The sequence below is a fragment of the Halichoerus grypus genome, chromosome 1 (genome assembly GCF_964656455.1).
Source record: "Halichoerus grypus chromosome 1, mHalGry1.hap1.1, whole genome shotgun sequence".
Taxonomy (NCBI): Eukaryota; Metazoa; Chordata; class Mammalia; order Carnivora; family Phocidae; genus Halichoerus; species Halichoerus grypus.
The window spans coordinates 45,346,236-45,370,127 of NC_135712.1; the positions used below are offsets into that span (position 1 = coordinate 45,346,236).

General features: G+C 38.1%; 1 protein-coding gene across 2 annotated transcripts in view; it reads left to right on the plus strand.

Annotated features, from left to right (window-relative positions):
* CRYBG3 (crystallin beta-gamma domain containing 3) overlaps positions 1-23,892 on the plus strand; it is a 105,889-nt gene that overhangs the window by 40,573 nt on the left and 41,424 nt on the right. For both annotated transcript variants that reach the window (XM_036070277.2, XM_078061887.1), the window contains exons 4-11: positions 1,696-7,963; positions 9,323-9,367; positions 9,941-10,056; positions 10,994-11,141; positions 15,768-15,904; positions 17,245-17,359; positions 18,499-18,534; positions 20,682-20,815. In XM_036070277.2, the coding sequence (XP_035926170.2) occupies positions 1,696-7,963; positions 9,323-9,367; positions 9,941-10,056; positions 10,994-11,141; positions 15,768-15,904; positions 17,245-17,359; positions 18,499-18,534; positions 20,682-20,815 (6,999 nt within the window). The remainder of the gene's footprint in view (positions 1-1,695; positions 7,964-9,322; positions 9,368-9,940; positions 10,057-10,993; positions 11,142-15,767; positions 15,905-17,244; positions 17,360-18,498; positions 18,535-20,681; positions 20,816-23,892) is intronic.

The window sequence follows — 23,892 nt, forward strand, 5'->3', positions numbered from 1 at the left end:
AGTCTTTGTTCTAGCCTGACACACATACTGAAGCTAAAACCACTTTTGTAAGGCAAAGCCTTTCTCTATGCTTCTCCTTCATGTGCTTTATGATGGACAGTAAAAACATGCATGTGACCAATACAAGATTTTACAATAGTGGTGTGATAGGATTTGAGGGGCCAGCAATTATATAGTTTGAAATACAGTATTTCAGCTAAAATTCAAGAAATACATAAGGAGCACAGTTGATGAAAATTTGACATTGTGTCAAAGGAGGTTTACTTTCTATCATGTAGACAAGTCTAGTATTCTTCATGTTGCTGCTTTAAAGTTGGGGAGAAAATGTATTATATTAGATAGTGGAATACTGGTAAGTGGATTACTTATTCATGTGGATTCTATCATGTTTTGTTAATTTTATGTTTAACCTGAAAACATTAGAACATCAAATTTTTCTACCATCCATCTTTAGAGTCAATGAAATTAGAGTTCACAATTTAAAACACTTTTATATCGTCTATAATAACTAAGACAGTCTGGAATAAATTGCACACTAAGCATTTACTATCATTGCTTTATTTAGTCATTCATTAATGCACAGAAAGTTATTACACATATACTGTTTCCCAAATTTTGTGGGGGGGCATTTAAAAATATAAAGATGATTAAGACACCATGCCTTCCTTCAAATAGCCACCAGGCGAGCGGGGGGAAAATAAATAAGTGCCTAGATCTTTATCATTTAATATGGCAAATGCTGTGCTCAGGGCTCTGTGCACCCACAGATCAGAGGCTACCTTCCCTGTTAGCAGGAAAGGGGCTTTGGGATAGGTTTGCTCTGGAGATAACTCGTGAACTAAGTCTTAGAAGACCCTAGAGTTTCTCTCTGGGGCTGGGATTGAAGGGGAGAGTATGTGTGAAGGACTAGTAGGCAGCATCAGATAGCATGAGAACTCCCAGAGATAGATTCTTCAAAGGAAGATGGATGCTGAGAGCCGAGGAACTTTGTGCGGGGTCTGAGAAGAAGTAGAGAACTTTTTCTAGAAGTCCCTTTTGATTCCTGCACTTACCCAAGCATTTTAATACTCACTACACTGATTGAATATCTGAAGACCTTAACGTGAGAGGATTTTTAAGGCAATTCTGTCATTGAGTTAACTAATATATACTGAGTGCTTGATGTGAGCTAGACATCTCACCAGTTGTTTTCCTTTAGAAGTTCTCCCCCATGTGCTCAAAGTTGCTCTTTAAATTCACATCTAAGAGTAAAGGAAGAGAAGCTTACTATGATGCTCTGATATGGTGGAGAATTCAGTGACGTATCCACAAACTTGCCAGTATGAGGCATAAAGGCAGTATGGTTCCTTCCAGTCGAGCACTCCTTTGAGATTATAACTAAAACCTAAGCCTCGGACTTGTCAGCCTACATTCTCTCCATTAACCACAGTGAGAGAGATGTACACAATCAGGTGAGGGGGAAAGGTTCTAAGGAGCTCGAACGTTCATGCTGCCTTGACATTCACATGCTGCTTGTCAAATCTTTATTATTTTTTTTTTAATAAAGACAGGTTTAACTACAACATTTTAGGATTTCCATCTCCAATTAATACATATTAAAAGTAGGAATAATTTGAGAGGCCTTACCACACTTTCTAGGATTACTACTAAGTGTTACTGTGTTTCCTGATACTGTTGTGCTGTTGCTTTTTACAGACAACTAGGTGGTAAACCAGAGAGGCCGTCAGTAACGTATGCAACATATCGAGGCCCCAGGCAAATCAGGAAATATTTGAAGCACCAGACTGCATTGGAAACTGTGACTCCCTCGGACAGAGAAAATGAAAGTTCTGACTCTAGCACAAGCATCCACATTGGCCCTGGAAGTGAGACGGAGGCTAGGATGGCGTCATCATTGTCATCAGCTAGCACGGACTTATCTATGAAAGGACATTTGCTCAAAGGCCTGTCAGAAGACTCTGATTATAGCAAAATAAATCTTAACACAGAAAGCCATCTGACAAACAACCCAGATTTGCCCAATACTGCTTTTTCTAAGGATGTTTTAAATAAAAATGATCCTGGGGGACCTGTGAGAAGTAGGCCATCCCCTTCTTCTGGGACTAACTCCAGCTCCACTGTTAGAGAATCTGATTCACAGCACCATTTAAATGGTGCACCAGTTTCTCAGACTGACAGGAATTTGGTATGTTCAGCGTTGTTTATAGGAAGTAATGGTAGCAAAGTTCCTTGCAGTCCAGATTTTCACGGGGTAACTACAACAGAAACTACAGTGAAGGATGTCAGCTCAGTGATGAGTGATGGGACCTTGGTGCAAAGAGAACATGTTGAGCCTGTGAGCCCCGCTATTTCTGACTTCTCTTGTAGGAAATCTGATGGGAGCGACACTACCAAAGAGGGAAGTTTGCCAAGTTCAAATAAATCAATTAGGCTCGAAGATCCACAGTTGCCAGAGAGTAAGTGTTCTGACAAGCAAACCGCAGATAACTCAGCAAAGCAGGCTGTCAATCACACCAACATCCCTGCTCTTCAGAGACATGCTGTGACAGACACAGAACTTGTAAATGAAGGAAATAGATTGTCTGCCCAAGACTCACAGAAAAATTTGGCTGCTAGAAAAATCAGACAAGAAACAGAAAACACCTTGGTTGGTGAACCCAGAGCTTCAAGTCTCATAAAAGCTCTGAAAGGTAGAATTGAGCCATTACCCAAAGATACTGACCAGTTGTTTATAACAGAAGCCAGAAGGCCCGATTTTAGGCCACATGGCAAAATGCCTCGTATGGTTAGAATAAATCAGAACAACCCTGCCTCTGTAAAACACATCAGTGAATCAGCCATTGTAGCATGCTTAGAAAGTAAAATAGCACCTGAACTGAATTTTGAACCTAACCAAAAGCACATTTCAGAATCTCTTCTTGATTCTGAGAGTCTTCAACAAGCCAAAGCATCACCTGGTGTCAGAACATCTCTTACCCTTGAGTGTAAAAAATCAGATTTCAGTATTTCATCTCCTACCTTTGTTTCCAGAGTTGGTATGGCAAGCAAGTTAGATATTCCTGTTTTAAAGGATGAATGTTCTGTGCTCACTGAAACTGGGGATGTCAACATTGTTGATATTTCCAATCAGCCTAGTCGGTGTCAAGAAGAAAACGTGGCAAATCATGTTGAGGCAGCAGATGGGAAGAGGCCTCCTGCTTGCCTTCGTCTTGGGCATGCCTCTGCAACTCTTGAATCCAAGGAAGTTCTTCCTGATGGCAAAAAATGCCACGTTCCACTAGATCTTACAGCCAGAGATGTTCATGTAACCAGAGTGGACTCGAGATTGGAGTCTGAAAGCCTCTCTGAGGACCACAGTTCCATTTCATCTCAAGACCTTACTAAAGCAGAATTGATGCTTTCAAACACTAGAGCAAGTAAGAGCGCCATAGAGAAGTCTGATTCTCTTTCCTTGGAAGCCAAACCTAACATTGCCAAAATTTTCTCAAAAGTGGAAGTTGATGGTCAGAACAATGGTCCTGTTGAGTTGCATTCTGGAAGAGAAAACACTATAGCCCTCTCCAAGATAGCTGTTTCCCAAACAGAGCCCAGAGACATTTCTCAGGATAAAATTTCTTCTCCATTTGAAGTTACAGATATGCCAGGAAAGCTTACTTTATCGGAATTAGCTTCCCAAGAGGTTGAACAGGACAAAAGTTTTCAATCGATGGATCATAAGGAGATAAAAGAAAAATATTCAACTTCTGGCCTTGCAGAGAATTGTCAAACTGAAGTTTCTCTTCCTGCCTCTAAATATCAAGGTATTCAGGAAACAGAGGCAGAAGCCTTAGTTTATCTTCCTGCTTTTCCCAAGAGTAATACATCTGAGATTTTACCTCCTCTTCATAATGAAAAAGTCACTAGGCAAATGGCACAGAATTATGAAGCCCGTGCTTGTGTGATTCATCAACCTTCAGATATTTGTGGGACTAGAAAGATTTCTGGTTTCTCAAAAATGGCAAAACTCAGCCTAACTAGTGCTTCGCCACAATTCCAAGAAACTGACAGCACAAAAGTAAATTCACCTTTTCTGGATTCTGACAGAAGTTCGGAAAAAAATGCATTTGCATCTGAGGATTCACACTTTCATAATGCTCCTGTGCTGAAATCAGGAAAGAAAGCCTTATCTCATAGAAGGAAAGAGAATACTCATTTCCTAAGTGGTGGTATTAATAACATGTCTTCCTCCAGTAACTCTGAAGAAGTTAGTGTGGTTTTAAGTTCACATAATCCCCCAAATAATTTCAGTTCTGTAAAAGTTACCATAGATGCCACACCTGAAGGTGCCTCTCTAACTAACCTGCTGTACCCTAAGAGCTCTTATTTGAAATTGGAAACATCTGTCCCAACAGGGTCAGAAGTGACCCCATTTGAGGAACATTTTGGGAATCCTACTGGGAAGGGATCTCTTGATTTCCCAACTGCTGCCCAATTTGACAATCCCATGGAAGTGGAGACTGGAGCAGTTGCTGGGGCTCCAGCGTCAGTTAACAGCTCAAGCCAGCAGTGTTCTGAAGCATCTACTGAGCACACAGAAGCAAGGAGGAGAGCACATGACCAACTTTTGGACCTCAGAAGTGGTTTACTGAGAAAGGCTGATACACTGATTAGTGAAATTTTTAACTCTGTCAGGGAAGAATTAAAATCCAAACACAGAGTTGCTACCTGCCAGGAGCATATAGCCATAGACGGCATAATGAATCCAGGTACTCCGAAAGAAGACATCCATGAGAAAAACCCATCAGAAGTGACACTGACAGGGATTCAACTGATGGAGCATTTGGAAGAGCAGGGCATGGAAAACAGGTCAGCTGTCCGAGGGGAAGAAAAGGTCTGTGTTTCACCTACAGTTGGTGAGAAAAGTCTCCTTTTTGATTCTGATAGAATGAATTTATCTTGTTTGTTAGAAGATCAAGCTAGGGAATTAGTCAATGAGATTATTTATTCAGCCCAAGAAAATTTGACAAATGAAGCTTTTGAAGATACTGAGGATACCTGGGATTCTGAACTTCAGGCTAATACTTCAGAAATTCTGAACAGTGATAGTGTTAAGCCACATGATACATTAAGGGAGTTCTTGGTGTCTGAACAGGCAGTAAATCAAAGCACGTGTGAAATTAGTGAAAATAAAGTATTAGGTAGATTCTTCTCTGTAAGTAACTTAGTTAATGACACAGAGTCAATTAAAGGAAGAGAAATTGTTCTCTACCAAAAATCCCCATTTTCTGGAAATGGAGCTGGACAGTCTGATAGTATAAATTTGCTGAAATCAGATACTGTTTTGCTAGCCGAAGACACACCCCATAAAGGGTTAGATAATAAGGTAAAAACACATTTATTTTTCAAAGAGGACTCTAAAGAGAAAGTGGAAATAGAGTGTGTGGATGATCACAAAACTGGGACAGAGAATACAAAAACTCTTGTATTAAATTTCAAATGGCCTCCATTTGCAAATGACGACCTCCATGTACCTGGGACATCCAAAAGCAGTTTGTCTGATAGTCTTGTGTGTATATCTGAAAAAAGCTTGCCGGGACACAATAATAAAAGCACACTCCTTACAACGTCAGAAGTAGGGAAATTACACAAGAAAGATACTGAAGTAAATATGGGGAAAATGGAGCTTAGACCTTCCATGTTAGAACTGGGAGAAACAAACAAAAAGGATGCTGAATTGAATATTATGAAATATGAGGCAGTCCCTCCTATGTCAGAAATGGGAAGAGCACATAAAAAGGAAGCCAAATTGAATATCACAAAAACTGAGCCAATAGCTGACATTCTTAAAGTGGGAGAGGTATACCAAGTAGATGCTGAGAGGTATATTGAAAAAACTGAAGGATTACCTGCCATTTTAGGAATGAAAAAAGCTTATAAGAAGAGGGATGTTGAAGGAGATCTTGGCAAAACTGACATGCTGCCTGTTATTTCAGAAGAGAAAAATATCTACCAAAAAGATGCTGAGGTAATTACTAGAAAGGCTGAAATAATACCTACCACATTAGAGATTGAAAATATTTACCAAAAGGATGCTGAAGGGGATATTGTAAAGACTGAGGTGATACCTGTTGGATTAGAAATGGAAAATATTTACCAAAAGCATGCTGAAGGTGATATTGGCAAGACTGGGATCACAGCAGTTATGTCAGAAATGGAAGATGTCTACCAAAAAGACTTTGAGGGGATTACTGAAAAGCCTGAAGTGATACCTGCCACATTAGAAATGGAAGATATTTACCCAGAGGATGCTGAAGGGGATATTGAGACTGAGGTGATACCTGTTGGATTAGAAATGGAAGATACTTACCTAAGAGATGCTGAAGGGGACCTGGACAAAACTGAGGTTATTCCCATTATGTTAGAAGTGGTAAATATCTACGAAAAAGATGTGGAAGGCATCACTGGAAAGACTGCAAGACCTGTGGTGGAAATATCTTATCAAAAGGATGCTGGAGAGGGTATTAGGAAAACTGAAGTGATAGAAGTGGAAGAAGCTCACAAGGCGACAGTCCCTGCCTCCTTAGAAATGGAAAAACCATGTAAGAGAGAGGCTAAAGAGACCCTCGGCATGATTGTGTCCATGCCCTCTCCAAGAGAAATGGAAAGAATATCTCCAGAAGATTCTGATGAGGCTCTCAGGAAACACAAAGTGTTATCCACAATGGTAAACATTCAGAAAACATACAGAACAGACCTGGAATTGCCTGTTACACAAGCAGAGGCCATGCCTCCCATATATGAAGCTGAAAAAACCCTGCAGAAGTCTGGTGGAGAGAGTGCTGGAGAAATGGAGAGAGATCCCCCTGAGAGAAAGAAAGGCTTGATAGCGTGTGACAACAGACTTGCCTCCTCCTATTTCAGGGGATATGAATCACCGACATTAAGTAAGGATTATGAAGGCTACCCAGCTTTAGCAATGCCGGATTTTCAACCTGAGGGTACCATAGGGAAGCTAGACAGAAGAACATCTGTTATTGCAGTAGATAACCAAATAAGGGATGATAATTATAGCGATGAAAAAGAAGAATCTAACTTGGCCTTCATTTCTCAGGATGAACAAGAAAATTCTTCCTTTACTATATTATATGAAGAACCCCTTCAAGATGAGGACAGGTGTGCTACCGCAGAAGTAAGAAGAACACACACTCTCTTGTTTCCTGAGACATCTGCTGATAGCATGCCTGTTCTCGCATGCGAGAGGTCTGAGAGCAGAACTGACCTCGTCCATCATTTTGAAAAGGATACTAAATTAGGTGAGACATTTGATAGTGATAGTTCAGAATCGTTCTTATCAGTGGAGGCCAAAAGGTACAAAATTTATCCCTTAGCTTTGTCTCCCATTTATGAAGATGACAGTTCTCAGGAGGACATTCTGTCCAATGAGGTCTCGCCTGGTCACCATGGCTCCACAAAATCAAGAGAGAGTGCAAGCCAGCCCTCTTCTGTTTTATCCCTTCTGCAGTCCGTATCAGAGCGTTTAAAGATGAATTTTGATGAAGACAGACAGGGGGTAGGGGAAGAGGAGGAGGAGGACGAGGAGGAGGAGGAGGAACCGTTACATAAAGGAAGCCTGAGAGGTAGGAGGAAGGAAGCCTTCAAGCGGCCAGACCCTTCCATCGCATTTTACCCTGATGATAGCCAGGAGAGGACTGGAATTTCTAAGAATTCATATGTAATGTCAAATGAACCTGCTACCTCCAATCTGCAAGTTGGTCTGTGGCCAGAAAAGGCTTCATTTCTACAAAAATCTGACCTTACTTCCAAACTACATTCTTCTTTAAAGAGTGCTTATCATCAGTATTTGCAGACTTCCAAAACCCATTCCTCAGAGAAGGGACCCCGATTTGGTGGGATTTTTCAGGAACCAGTGTCAAAATACTTCCGTGCTCAGGACATCTCAGGCAGATTAAGCCTGTTCACAGAGGTAAGTTACTTTGATTATTAACTAGTGAGATAGTGCTTTGGGTCATAAAATGATCTGAAAGCTTATTAAGAAAATCAGTGTTTTGAGGTTGTGTAAGGATTGTTTTAAAAATATATCAGAGGTTACTTTATCCTTTAATTGAAGTGTGTCACAACTGCTGTATTTTAGCTGGACTGTTAAAATGAGAAAACAAAATTGCTTAGTCAGAATTTAAGAGGCATAAAGGAGAAGCAGGTTATTTCCCAGTTCTTTGCTAATATTTAGTTTTCAAGCTAAATTAAATGATAGCATTTGAATTTCTGAAGATACTGTATATGGGGAATTTGTTACTGGGACCATTGAACCTGTGTGTCTCAGTAAAATATTTCCTAATATTTTAAAACATTTTAAGTGACAACCTCACAGTGTCCTCTCACTATAATTGCTCATGTTGTTCGTACAAAGCAAGGCAATGAACAGCCTAATTCAAAGAAAAAGCTGAAAGCATTATAACTGGATAATGCCTTGAAATTTAGTTATATGTATTCTTTGCCTTAGAAATATTTAAATGTCTAACATAGAATATATCCATTTAACGTGGGACTTTCCTTTCTGGCATTCCCAAGATCATGGAACTTTCTCTAGGATTCCAAAGTCCTGTATCTTCACCTTGAATAGCCATAGTATCAGATAGTTATATACTTGAATATCAACCAGTAGCTTGCAAGGCAAAGTCTTTTTAAAAAAAGAAAGGGTGGGATTTGAAGAAATGTTTCTTTAATGATCTCCATCACCTACCAAGTCACGGGGAACATCTTCACTGCATTCCAACACACCCACGTCCTGTTTGTCCAGCCTTGTCTCCTCATGCTCTGGTCATGCACCCTGTGTTTCCTACCACTGTACTTTTCCTCAGTATGTTCTCTTCATGGAAGTTTTTTTTCTGCTCCTCCCTGACCCCAACCTGCCACATTGCTTCACTTGTTGAAATCCTGTTTTTCAAGGTCTTCTCCATATCACTTGTTCAGACAAGCCTTTGGGCGCCTCCCTGTGCCATCATCTGACCTCCATGATGGTGCTGTTTCCCTTGATGGCCATCACTTGGCTTCTTTTTTTGTGTTTTACCTGTAGTTTAACTTAGTCCTTCACTTAGAAGAGTCATGTGAGTGTGATCTATCTTTTTCCCCCTTTGTAGCTATAAGCTTCTTGAGGGCACAAATAACACATCATTTTCCTTGTAGTACCTAGAGATGCGCTTTGCATTTAATGGCCCCTAAGTAAATATGTGATAAATTAGATTTGTGACTGCTAAGAAACTGAACTATATATCTTTCTGTTGATGTTTTTTAAGGCTTCCTTCTTACACTTTTATTATTTCAGAATATTAACAAACAAATTTTGAGGTGTAACCCAAGACCTGGGAAGGTAAGCATAAGTTTCTTTTCTTGTTTGTTTGGTTTTCTTTTAAAAGATTTTATTTATTTGAGAGAGAGCGCAAGAGAGAGCATGAGGTAGAGGGAGGGAGAAAGAGAGCAGACACCACCGAGCAAGGAGCCCAATGTGGGGCTCGATCCCAGGACCCTAAGATCATGACCCGAGCTGAAGGCAGATGCTTAACTGACTGAGCCACCCAGGCGCCCCGTAAGGGTAAGTTTCTTATAGACTAAGATACGAAAAGTAAAGTTACTTTAGGGGCATCTGGCTGGCTCAGTTGGGAGGGCAGGCGACTCTTGATCTTGGGGTTGTGACTTCAAGCCCCACATTGGGTACAGAGTTGACTTAAAAAAAAAAAAGTAAGGTTACTTTCAGGTTTGGGGATTTTAAAGTAAATACTTTTAACTGACTTTAAAAGGGATTATTTTACTCACAGATTTAGCATCTGAAGTAATAATTACTTTTATATATTTAGGATATTTTATTTTCTACATTTTACGACATTTTGGAATTTTAAATGCATTCTTAAAATTAGTTATTGTGCCTACTTACTGTATGTTGCAGATGGTTATCTATGATCTCCATGGAAGTAAATATAAGCAAGAGATCTACTGTAGTATTCCTGATGCTACATCATGGTCCTTTCCGAATGGGGTACTGATAAAAGTTGTAAGGGGCTGGTAAGAGATCTCTTAAAATTTTGTAGCATGTTTCTCCCAACTAAGTGTATTTTCTTACTGTTTATGCTTTTTATATTTTTTATTGAAGTCATATTCCTTTTCCTCTGGTTTTTGACAGAATATTTTGAAACATTATTAGTGTTTTATAACTTAATTGTTCTCTTTATCTACTGTGACAGAAAATATAGGTTGTTTTTAGTGCTTAAAGCCAGCTATAAGTAGCAAGACCTAATATATATATACAATCAATACCATCCTGAAACTACACTATTAGCAGGATAGATTTGGCAAGTTGAGTTAAAGGCATGAGTTGAATGAAGCACAGCCTTGAAAGTGAGTTCAAAATTTGTGGGATGCTAAGGAATGTGAAGGCCACATACTTAGTCATTTGTATAGCTGACATAGTCAAGAAGTGAAGGATTCTTTGTGGGGTGTAAAAATGAGGGAAAACCTCATTTGTTATTGACCATTTCCCTTGGACATGCTGGAGCCGAAATTTCTTTGTCCGGTGTCTCAGTTACTCACTGATCAATATTCATGATGTAAGTGGTATGGTGTAGTGTTGTTTTCATGTAATAAAATGGGACACATGCGCTCCCATTTTATTTAAAATTTGGAATTGTTAAACTGCTGTTTTAATAGAAATGTATGGCTTTGTTTATCTAGAAAGTGCATGTGTACCTGTATATAAGCATAGGCATTGATTATGTTCAGGAGTATTTCCAAGTTGTACGCACTTTTGTTCTTACGCTATTTATCTATACTTACGTTAGCATGTATCATTGTTTCAAAAATAGAATTATGTGCTAATGGTGGAAAATAGCTCAGCTTTTAAAAGTTAGGTAGGTGAGATGGTCTGTGGACTAAGTATCATTTGTTTTATGCCTCATTTCTTAGAAAATTAATTATAACTGATCATGCTTTTATATTTTATCAGCTGGATTTTGTATGAGAAGCCACATTTCCAGGGTCAGAAATGTGTGCTGGAAGAAGGGGAAAAGGTGTTAAATCGTGACTGGATCCTTCAGAACAGGAAGCATCCACAGAGAGACTTTGTATTGGGTTCTATCAAACGTGTCTTAAAGGTAACACAACCATTGATTTTCCCTGATTTTTGTTTTGTTTTGTTTGTCTTGTAGTAAAGCTGTACTTTGGCCTCGCAGTGTTTAGAGGTGATTGCTAATATTTGTGCTAGTTTTACTAATCTTTATTATATTGATGATAATCTTTTGAACGTATGCATATGAAGTATTAGAGGGAATGATAATTTAAAATGTTACCTGTAATCTGGGCCATAAAATGAAATGGTGCATGATATGTGTGTGTGTATACACAACACACACACACACACACACACTTTTAAAAGTGGTAGGAATATACCATCCATGCATCTTTAGGAAAAGAGCTGATATTTCCAAATATCTTTTTTTAGTAATCTCCACTCGTGAGTGTAGGAGAGAGTGTGTGTGTGTGTGTGTGTGTGTGTGTGTGTGATGAGTGTTAGGTGAAAAATACAGAAGGAGGAGTGGGGAGAGAAAGGAAAGGTGTATTGCTTTTTTATTTTCTATTTAGAAAATATTTAATACTTGCATGAGGAAGGTCTCCCAGTATAATAAAATATTTCATGAGAAGTGCTGTGGTGGTTTAGAGGAGAGGTGAATTGGTGATTAGGACAGATCGCAGATAAGGACAGAATTTTCCCAGTGTATTCTAAAGAGTTCCTTCAGCAGTAAAAGAGCACGTGACTTATTACAGTTATGCATATGACAGTCACAGATATATATTTTTTTCTTTTTTTAAAGATATATTTGTCAGAGTGCATGTGAGAGAGAACATGAGCACAAGTGAGCATGAGTGGGGGAGGGACAGAGGGAGAGAGAGAAGCAGGCTCCAAGCCGAGCAGGGAGCCCCATGCTGAACTCGATCCCAGGACTCTGGGATCATGACCTGAGCTGAAGGCAGACGCTTAACAACTGAGCCACCCAGGCGCCCCTATATTTTTTCAAGTTGTGGAGATTTTGTTTATATGCTTAAATATACAAATTAAGGTGGACCTTATCACAATGATTTGGGCCGATGTTATTAAGTTCTTGATAGTTGCAGATAGCGTACAGAAAAAGCCATCACGAAAGGGTTATCTGCATGTATTTTATGTGAATTAATACCTCCTGGGATACTGCAAACAAGCCTGTGTCTTAACAAATTTATGTTCTGCTTTTGAGCCCAATACTGTGATAGGCACGGGGAATGGAAATACAAGTGAGATACGATTTCATACTTAAGATCGCTTAAAGTTGAGGGGAGGGACAGCGGAGTCACATAACCACATGCTCTGCCTTTAGGGGTGCACAAAGAAGGGGTACCTCTCCTGGAGGAGGTGGCACCTGATTGGAATCTTGAGAGAGTAAACGGGTTAGGTGGGTGGGAGACGTGAGGAAGTTCTTGGCAGAGCCCCCTGCGTTAGATGCCGAGGTGAATGTTGGTGGTACTACGAGGAGAATGGATGGAGCTGCAGCTTTGAGGGGCAGTGCTCGTTTAATTAGCTAACTCACTAGAAACTGATTGAGGTGAATTGTTTGTAGGTAGAATGTTCTAAGATTGAAGTAATTTAATGGTTTTGTGCTTTTTTGTGAATGTCAGGCATCATGCCAAGCCCAGTGGGGGAAAAAGATAAGTTGTTGAAAACAGCAACCTTCTCACCACCCAGAAGCCCAACCACAATAATATCAAGCAAAAAACCTCAGGCTGTTGAATATGGATATATAAATGAGTATTTGCACACCTGCCATTTGCTTAGACTATATTAAAAGAAAGAATAAGTGTTGCTTGCATTTTTTCCTTCTTCCAGTGTTTGTTCTTAGAGTCGTTTTTTAAATTGCAGTGTGAATGCCCTCATGTCTTGAACAGGCTAGCAACTTTCAGTGAGGAAGGAAAAACTATTGAGCATCGAATGGAAAAGGCATTAGCATTGTTCTAAACATTTTACAAAGTAAGAATCGGGCATCGAACTGCTTCCTTTCTCCAACCTTGTCAAAATTCTGCCTACTGATAGCTTCGTTTTCATGGGGACTGTTACCATTCCAGATTCGCCTAGGCCTAAGCCTAGAACTAACTTTATCTTGCTTCACCATCTTTTATTTGCTCGAATCTGAGTAGTCAAAACTTCGGTGTTCTTTAAAGATAATACTTTGGTGATGTCTTCAGTTTGCTGTGAATAGATGCGGAGGATACCGTCAGTTAGCAGCAGTTATAGATTCTGCTCAAGGGCCATCTTTGCTCCCAGAAATAATTGGGGTGAGGTAGCATCGCAGTAATTCTTGAGTCAAGTGTTTCTTTTCTCAAATATTAGAAGTGAATATTGCAAATTACTGTTTACGGTGCATTTAATATATTTTTTTTAAAGGAATGACGTTTTTCTTAATGGTCAGAAGTTACTTCAGTTTTGTCTTCATTAATTGCCGAGAAGAGAGAGATCTGTTAGATCAGGGACTGAAGGTATTTTATGTGAGGTGGAGTCCATTAGGTTTTCTTAATTGTTTTTGTTAACTGTAATCCATTCTTGATTGTTTCTGTCCTGTAGTTTTGCCTCCATTCCTACAAAGGCTTTCATAGTCTAAGCTTGCAAGTTTCATCAAGATATTTGTAAAGTTAATATTATGACTAGAAAAGTTGGGGAGGAAGCCATACAAACTTTACTGAGAATAAACTGTTGATTGTTGCTAGGTTACCATAAAGTACCCTTCAGTTGTTAGTGTTTACTGCCTCGGTCCATCAAGAATTATGCAAGTCTTGAGAGAGACATTATTTCCGTGAGAATAGCCACCACGAAGAAGATAAAACTTAACCAGTGAAATCTTTTTTAGTTAACTAGAGAAAAAACTGGTCCTCTGGCTGAGGACATAAGCATTCTTCTTTTTGTTTATTTTCCATTTTTTAGTCATCATTATACTTTTTTCCATTATGCTGTTTCCTTCTGTGTTGTGGCAGACTCAAATGCCTTTTAGCTTTTTCCCTTTTAAAGTACACCACCCATGCATTGTTTATATAACACAATGCAGAGGAAACTTATTTGTGTGAGACATTTAGTTATGTATTCTGTTACTGTAACTTACATCCCTGGGGGAACATTAATATGGCAGCATTTTAAATAATGTTACTAGAACTCTATTATTAATAGCAAACAAAAGCCTTGAAGATTGACAGGTGACTATTGTGGACGTTTCTGACTATGTTTGAAATGAAATTTTAAACAGAAATATACTTTTAAACTTTAAAGGATATTTTAGGTTGTGCCTCTTTACTGTATTGCATTTTAGAACTAGATTTCTGAAAATAAAATATATTAATTTGCTTATACATATTAATAAGAATGATTAAGAATGATTAATAATAAAACTCAATTTGGAAGAAGGTTAAAAAATCAGAAAATTGCAGTTATAAATGGCAAAACTGATTATAATAAAAAATGCAATTGTTCAGCCTAATGTCACCTCTGATTGTTACTGCATTTACCTGTTTCATTAAAGGATAATCACTTGAATTTCACAATGTCCTAGGTGAGGATTAACGCTACTGAAAGTTTGTATAATTAAACACTCATGATTACGGAGTTAGTGTGTACAGACAGAAGCACATCTGTAATTTCAGAGAAGGGAAAAATAATTGTAGCTTTGATTCCCTAACAATCAAAGGTAAGGTCTTTTTTGTGTTAGAACTTGACCATTAGAAGATTTTCATAGGTAAGAATATAGAAAATTCTCTCTTTAGTTGCAGTGGGGGAAACATTTACAAAGAGAGACCATATAAAAAGGGGAGTGGGGAGAGCATGGATACCAGTATGACTGAAGAGTTGCGTGGAGTTCCTATAGGTCACTGGGTTGGCGCCATGTTGTAAAAAGGCAAACAAATGTAAATTTGATATGCTTGGGTTTTGAGCCAAGGAGTGTCATGAGGAAAGTGGTGTTCTCTAACAAGCCCAGCTGTATGAAGCGTGGCTAGTACTTGACGGGAGATACAGGCCCATAATTGAAGTCTTAGCCTTGATGAAAGGCCTTGACAGTGGGAATAGAAAAGAGAGATACGTAAGTGAAATTTTAAAGGAAGGTTTGACAGGACATAGTGGCAGTGGATATGTGATGGAGGGTAGGGTCAAATTTCATAATGCCTTTCTTCTTTAAACCAACTTGGACTAAAATAAATAAAATCCCACAAGTAGGAAAACAGATTTCCTTTACCCTCACTTCTAATTCTACTTCTTTTGTCCATGTAAATTAGGTAACACACTGAGGGAGTAGTGTGCCTCTCTGTTATTTATTTTTATATCCCCCATGAGATCAGCTTTTATTGAACTCCCTTCCTTCTTATGGCTTTGTTATGCTTCTGAGAAGGAAGGCTTAAAGACTTGGCACTCACGGAGTTTGGTAACTGAACATTGATTGCTTAATAGAACAAGACTTTTAAAAACAAAGCAGAAAAAATTGAGCAATACTTTTTCAATCGATAGTATTTATAATTTTCATGTTATCAATGTAACTTCTTAGAAAAAAGTTCATTTTAAAAAACTGGTTAAGTGAAATAATATTTCCTTCATGTTGTTTTTGTGAAGAAATTCAACTGAACAATGAGAATAATTGTAATTGTGTGTCCAGGGTATTGAGAATATTGAATTGTGTGTGTCTCCAGATGATTTCAAAGCCAATTTTTTTTTCCAGGATTGCAGCATTCCAGAGATAGAACTTTGCCCACAGTCTGACCCAGCGTGTTGTCCTATCCATATACAGCGAGCAGTCCCCAATTTGGAAGAGCTGAATATCCCCAAATCTGTGTCCTTCACTGTGAAGTCAGGAGTGTATGTATCAGTTTCTCGTTATTACAGTGATTGATGGCCACCAAATTTAACTTTTTACTTCAAATTTCAGTGGGTGACATACTTATTTGTGAAGTTTTAGTTAATTTTATTTATGCCCCTGGATACTCGAGATAGACCATTGCAGGGATTAAAACAGATTCTGTCTTCCTTTGGATCCAATTAAGTCTTTGATGTAGGACTCACAGGAGCAGATAGAGATCCTCAGACATAGTTCTTGATAGATGCATTCATCATGTTTTCATCCACCAAATTTTGGGACTGAGAAATAAAAGCATGTCCCTGGCCTAAATATCTGGAGCTTGAACTATTTCAAGAGTGTCTCGGTGCCGGTAGTTACTGAGTGCCTCAACAGGGCCGGACACGTGTTGCTTTTTTTGTTTATTGTATTCCTGCGAGGTAGGTAGAGTGACTCATTTTATAAATGAGGAATTATATGATTTGTTTCAGGCTACCAGCTTGTAAGCATGGGTCTGATAGCAAGCCTTTCTGATTGCAAAGGTATCTTTTGGACTATGGGTGTGACTGAGCTGAGTCTTAATTTAGTTCCAGATTAGCTTGAATCACAAATCTGTGATGCCTTTGCAACATGGATTCCTTTTCTGTCTTTCACTCTTTTTTATCTGCTCTGATGATCGTTGGTATAGATATTTGGGGGGGTCACCGTAGGACATCTTTCTTCGTTTCTCCCAACCACAGATTACAACTGTGGGCAGACCCAGTAATTGATCCTGTCCATGAGCTATGTCTGTAATTACCAAGTTTAGTTACAAGGTAGGTGGGTCTTTTGGGAATCTCATTTCAGATACTGTTTCTGCAGCAGCCAATTGAACTGATTATTGATTCTAAAAATGTGGGTCAAACATGTAAAATGCCTTGATTGGGTGGAAAAAAAAAAAGATATAAAATGCCTTGTGGAATCCCACCTCTGATTGCCCCATTATAAAAGAAAAAAAAAAAATATATATATATATATACATATATATAGTGGAATTTTTTTTCCTTCCAGTTATATTGTGCTTGAATCAAAGGTGTCACACCTCCTAAATATTAGAAAATTCTAAGAAAAGTAATACATACCACTTGGAGTACATATAATAGACTTACAGTGTTTGAATATGAGTACTGAGTAACACATTAACTCTTGTTATACGCTGTCTAGTGAAGTCATTTCAGATGTGTTTTACTGGTTGTAATTCTGCTTTTTTTGTTTTGGTTTTTTGGGTTTTGTTTGTTTGATAGCCCTTTTTACTTTTAACTGTTATAAGACCAGACTAACGTGTTCCTATTATGTTTTAACAAACCATTCATTTCTTATTTAGTTGGCTTGCCTACCCAGATATTAATTTTAAAGGGCAAGCTACAGTTCTGGAGGAAGACCATGGGCTCTTTGAGATTTCTGCCACAGAAATGAAATCATTGCATCCACTTCAAATGGTAAGCAAATTTAAAAACTGGCATTTTCCCATGAATCTAAAATAACCATGGTGGGATTGCTTATGCATCTCTATCCTGAGAAAAGACTGTGTGTACTATTGGATCAGCAATCTATACATGATTTTTCTGTACCTCTATATCATAGAGAATATCTGTGTGAAAACATTTTAATGTTTTCTAGAACACAAATGCCTGAATGTACTTTGTGCTAAGTTTATTACAATGCATGCAGTTTCCTTAGAAGTACTGTTCTGTGAAAATTTTGAATACAGTTCTGAATTTTTTTTGATGCTTACTAGAAAACCACTTTTTTAATTATGATTTTCCATCACAGTAATGAATGATAAGCTCAGCATTAATAATAAATGGACAGTTCTGTGAGTGGTTGCTTTCTTAAAGATAATAAGTGCATACAGTATTTTTGTTGCAAACATTTTTTATTTGAGGGCAAACTCTTCAAATAAATGTTAGCTATGTAGCAAACCGTTTTTGGTTGTTCTGTGCCTTTAAAAAATAAAAGCCAGGAAAAACTAAGAAATTTTAAGAAATACCACAGTGTGGAGTAGCATTAAAAACAGGAAATTCTGGAATTAGGTTGTGTGGGGAAGGGGTTACCTTTTATGCTCTACAACCTTGAGGTCACAAAGATAGTTAAGTATGATAAAAAGTGTTATTGGAACTTGGAAGGGGACGCACTCTAATTTAGAAAGCCTGAGCAGTTGTCCGGAGGAAATGAAGGGTCAGTGGTTTGGAAATCTACTCTGCCAAATGAGATGTTTTAAATCTAGCAACTCCACTTTGTTTCTTGGGACACTCTGCAGGGGGGGATTAAATCTTTACTCACTCGTGTGTGCTTAAGGACTAAAAAGTTCAGTTTCCTTCCTTGTAATGGTTTTAATCTGGAAAGTGTATTTTAAAGATTTCTTGCCCCACCTACATCGATGAGCCGTCCGACTTGTTTTTGACTACTGTAGGGTTCTGTACTTCAATTTTAAAATTTACCACAACTTAAAGTTGGCTGGTATATAACCTTTAACTAATCTTTTTTTTTTTTTTTTGTATAACCTACATATGTCACTTAGTTACTTTCAAATATTCCAAATGTTTCTGTATCTAATATTAAAATTTCTTATCTTAAGGGTGGACTGAAAGTGGAAATGCCTATGAACTTAAAGGTAAGTCTTAAAAATGGTCTTTTATAGCAGGCTAAAAAGCTTGAGTGTTAATCTTTAAGTATTTTGAACTATTAAAGTAAAAAATTAGCAGAATACATGCTAATAATATCTAGCTAGTGGATGTTGGAGAGAAGTGACTGTATGAAATGGCCACTGAGGACTCATGCTGTGAGGGCGAGTTGGGTCAGTGTGCAAGGATGGAAGTCTTGCTGACAACCCAGTCAAACACGATAAACACCTACTGCAGGATGGAAAGGTGATAGGTTTGATTTTTGATTTTGGGGGGAGGGGGCGGTTGAGGTGGCACCTTGACATTCTAGTGAAGGTATCAGACGTTTGGAAATAATGCTCACAAAGGAGATGAAGGATGATCAGAAGAAGGGGTAGGTAGCTCCTGTCAGAGAGATGGCAATTTGTAAGTATAAGTATCTGAAGGGAACAGTAGAGGGAGTGAAAACTGGAGCAGTAGTGGCACCAGGATTAAGCACATTTTGGGAAAGAAAAGGAAATGGAATTATAAAATGTGTGTGAAAAGAGATGGGAAGAAAACCAGTGCAGTGATTAAAGATGCAAACAGACCTCTGCTTGACGAGGTTACAGCACTTCCAGAGGCAGGCATGGGAAGGATTCATCCGTCCTTCTCCTGTCCTGCAAAACAAGACACAACTCCTCCAACCCTCCCATTTCTGGCGGCTTCCTCATTGATCGAATTGACCACAATGCTCTTAATCACATAGGTGGAGTCTTTTAAAACTTGGTATCTGAGTGTATGTAATACATCTTGGCTCCTTGTTGGAGTCGTATATACCCAAGTTTAAACAAAGACTTACTGCCTGTATTCCACTCGTAGAGATACTGTTTTGGTCTGGGGTATGGTCAGAAGTCTTCAAAGCTCCCCACGTGATTCTGATAACACGCAGCCAAGGTTTTCGAACCAGTGACCTGAAAGATGCAGAATTAGCTCTGACACTTTCTGAGTGACTCCTGTCTCAGTCTCTTCAGGTGTGACAGGCTCGGTTTTCCTTGGACGTTTGCAGTTTGACAGGTTGTAGCGGTATATGAATGAGATAGCTATCATAGATGGTCAGATCAAGTTTCTAGACATTAGTGATGGCTTACTCGTCAAAGAATTACTGCTTCTTAGTCTGATTAGGTTCAGCATATGTAGAAAGTATTAAATAAAACTTCAAATACAGCACCCTGTGAAAATTTAATATGTGGAAAATAGGAGCAGTACTATGTATTTTTTTTCTGTTGTATAATGTTATCAATTTTTGGAGACAGGGAAGCTATAACTTGTTCAGTGTGTTTAAGCATGGGGCCTTTGTTTGCCGGTGTACGCCACATATGCCATCAGCCACAAATAGGACCGGGGGATAGAGTGTGGATAGATGAGTGCCGTTACCACCATTGTCACTTCTACATACTAAGGGCTGGCAGGTCATACTTGGGAAGTAAAGAGCACCAAAATGGTGGAAGAGACATACTTGTGCCAATCCAAATTTGAAGTAAATGAAATGCTAGGAATGGATTTCCCACTATACTTACCCCCCACCCATATGAATCCAGTATCCAAAAAAAAACACCATAATTTTTTCAATCACTTCTTCTTATTAGAAAGTTTTGAATTCAGATTCGGGAATTTGCATATCTATTTCTTATCAGTGAATAGCAACTGCCATAGAAGCAGTTAGTGTTATAAGAAGCAGCTGTGTTTTCTCAATCCAGTAGATAATTTATTATTGTGCCCTAGAACCTCTATAGAGAGTTTTTATTTCTAAGAGGGGAAATTCAGGTAAATATAAGGCAGGTCTGTATTAAATTCCAAACAGAGAGCTAAACTTAGCTAATTTAAGAATCCTTTATAAGACAGTTTTTGCCCTGTGAGATGGCCCTAGAATTTGGGTAACCAGAACAATGTAATCATATTTGACTATATTATTAGAGAAATATGCTATTAAGATATTTTATCTTTATGATAATAACTCACATATTCCTTGTGACTATCAGACAGCATGCTATATTGTAAATAAAAAGGACAGTGGTCCCTGGCCCCTATTCATGTCTTTAGTCTCACTTAAGTAAATGAGTTTTGTGTCTATGCCAAAAAACGAGCATGTTAAGTAATTTTCTTTCATATCTTTCAGGTTATTATTTATGAAAAACCTCACTTCCATGGACATGCCAAAGAGTTTAGTGAACACATAGATTCTGTCCCTAAGTTTTTAAAAAATAATGGGGATTTTCATGGAATTGGATCAATCCGTGTCATCGGTGGAGTGTGAGTATTATATTTACAATATTTGATTTAATAGTCTGTTTTTTGAAGATCACAAAAAATGTGCCAAGCCAAGCAAAAACAATGTGTCTTAATCTAAAAATATTACATCCCTTCTGGAAGATACTGTAAAATAAAAAATATTAGTCACTAATCGCTTTTCTGTGAACTCTTGTATTAGAGATTTTGAGGTAGGTTAAACATAGAAAATGGTTTCTCAAACTTAAAACACTAAGTATTCTAAACACAATATAGAAGATAAAAATTACAAAATAAAATTATTTATTCATTTATTTATTTTTACAAATTTTGAACATGAATGAGAGCCCCAGTTTTTATTCTCTGTCCTGTGGATCTTAGTTGACCTTCTGTGCTGAGGATCTTGGCAGTGAGTCCTTCATTAAAGAAGTAGCCTGGGTTGTGTGTTTCCCAAGTCAAGGATTTTTAACACTGGTTACCTTCTGGCCCTGTACTGTTTTTGAGGAGCCCCCCCAACTACCTCTCAGTATAAACCCGATTGTAACCAATCATTGCTACTATCCTGGTCTCAGTCAGCAGTTTCTGGGGCAGGTACCCCAGAAAATCTGTGACTGCGTTGGGATGTGCCTTTGTATTTGTATCCTGGCAGATAAAAATCAGAAGAAGCTTTCTTCATAGCTTATTTGCCATTGTCAACCCAGTGCTAGAATTCCTCTAGAAACATTGTTGGTCTCTTTGTTGATATGATAGTTTATTTGGGATATTGGTTCATTTTAATTTAAGTATCGGTGTCTCATTACTTGCAGTAACATCGTAAATCTTGTTCATGCTATTCTAGCAAAAGATGCAGCTAAAATATTTTATTCATAGGCATTAAATGACTGGCCTAAGATCACTCAAGAATCTACATTTAGAGATAAAGACTTTGTAGTTTCTGGCAGTAAATCATAAGTGATGGCTACACTAGCCAAAATAGAAATAAAAGAGACTATGCCATGTATTAGATATGTAGGACATATCCAAAATTGGTCTGACATATTGGTAATCATTTAATTCTTTATCTTTCAATTTAAAAAAATTATTAGGCCCTTGAAGAACAAATGTGTTTTGGATAAATTTTTATTGTGTCATATTTATTTGCAATCTTCTCTAATCTGTGAACACATACCCTTCTTGTTAACCCTGCTAAATATTTTTTCCTTTTCTTCCTTTTGGGATCTGAATGTTTTTCCCATTAACTAGATTGTGATTTGCATTGTTTTCTGAGTTTTTTGTAATTATTTTATAAAAATTTTAAGAAAATATTATCGCTTGTAATACAACATACACACTTTATTATATGACAACTGTAGGAGAAAAGTTTCGTATCCCCATTTAAAAGTGAACAGTTGAGGGGCACCTGGGTGGCTCAGTCGGTTAAACATCTGACTCTTGATTTCAGCTCAGGTCATGATCAGGGTCGTGGGATCAAGTCCTGCGTCGGGATCCCTGCTCAGCCCAGAGTCTGCTTGTCCCTCTCCCTCTGCTCCCCATCCCCTGGCTCGCACATGCATGGGCACGCTTTCTCTCTCTCAAATAAGTAAAATCTAAAAAAAAAAAATAAGTGAACAGTTAACTTCATTTTTTTACTACTTCTACCATTTTTCACTTTTGTTAACTGTTTATCTACAGGTAGTAGGAACTCATCTCTGTCCCATCTTGAGAAATCTAGGGAAAGTGAGGTTGACGTTTCCTCATTTTTCTCAGATAACATCTGTTTTTAAATATCCCAGATGTATATATAAATTGGTTCTTAGACAAAACTTTATCTATTAAAAAGAGCTGAGCAGATTTTTGAACTGTTGTCATGTAATAATTTATTAATCTGTCTTTAATATTAAGGTCTTCTATATATTTTATTCTTTTTCCCATTCAGGCTTTTTAAAGGCATGTTCTGAATAGCCACATCTATATAAATGAAAGCCACATTTAGAATTTGGAAGTTTTCTTGTCCAATTCATCTTCACATAATAGTTTAAGAATAAAATAATGTTAGTCTTTTTACATATTACAAATCCACTAAGATGTATAAAGTGTTTATTCCAACTCATGTGGATCCCCTCTTCCCGTGTCATATACACACCTACATGGTAAAGGCAAGGAGGGATTCATGATTGCTGAGTGGCTACTGTTAATTTTGTACCCTGTGGAAACAAGTTTTGGAGTAGTTTTTTTTATTTTCTCAAAACAATAGTAGTCAGCCCTACCCAGCTTCATTTGTCAAGCCCCAGAATTCAGAAGTCCCCAACCCAAGAGCTCAAAATAGTCATCCTAGAACCTCCCCCATTGGAGGGGGTCCCATTCTAACAACACAGTGCCTCAAAAGGCAGATTGAAGAGGGTCAGCATGTGTTATGAACCTTCTGTGCCCACATTACATTCATTAGCTACTGTGAATTATTCCATTAAAAATAAGTTTCATAGAGAAGCTTAATGACTAATGGTGTTTATCAGTGTGTTGTACTGATAGTTTTCGATTAGAAGTCAAGAAACCTGTGTCCCAAGGGGCTCCTGGGTGGCTCAGTTAAGTGTCCAACTCTTGATCTCAGCTCAGGTCTTGATCTCATGGTCACTTGAGTTCAAGCCCTAAATTGGGCTCCATGCTGGGTGTGGACCCTACTTTAAAAAGAAAAAAAAACACCTGTGTCCCTGGAAAGTACTCTGCCACAGTGCTTCCTTTTGCCATTATCACCACTGAGGAAATGGTGGGAGCAACACTGCCCACTTGTAAACAATTACAGAAGTATTCTTATGTGTAGGCCACCAGGGCTAACGCCAGCCCATTTGCATTTCTCTTTGCTAAACCCACCAGTAATATGTCTTAAATCTGAAACCCAGTGAGAGGTTCCTTTGATTTAAAACCTAAATAAATGCTAAATATAGTAATCAGATTCTGTGATTCCAGAAGGGCTTTGTCAGTAAAATAAGAATAATTATCTTTGAATCTCAAAATGGGTTTATAACTTTTCTTATTGGCTATTTGTGCTTTCCATTATTTTTTACTTGGCAGACTGTCCTTTGACCATGTTGAGATGTGGTATCAGGTCATACCACAACTATTTA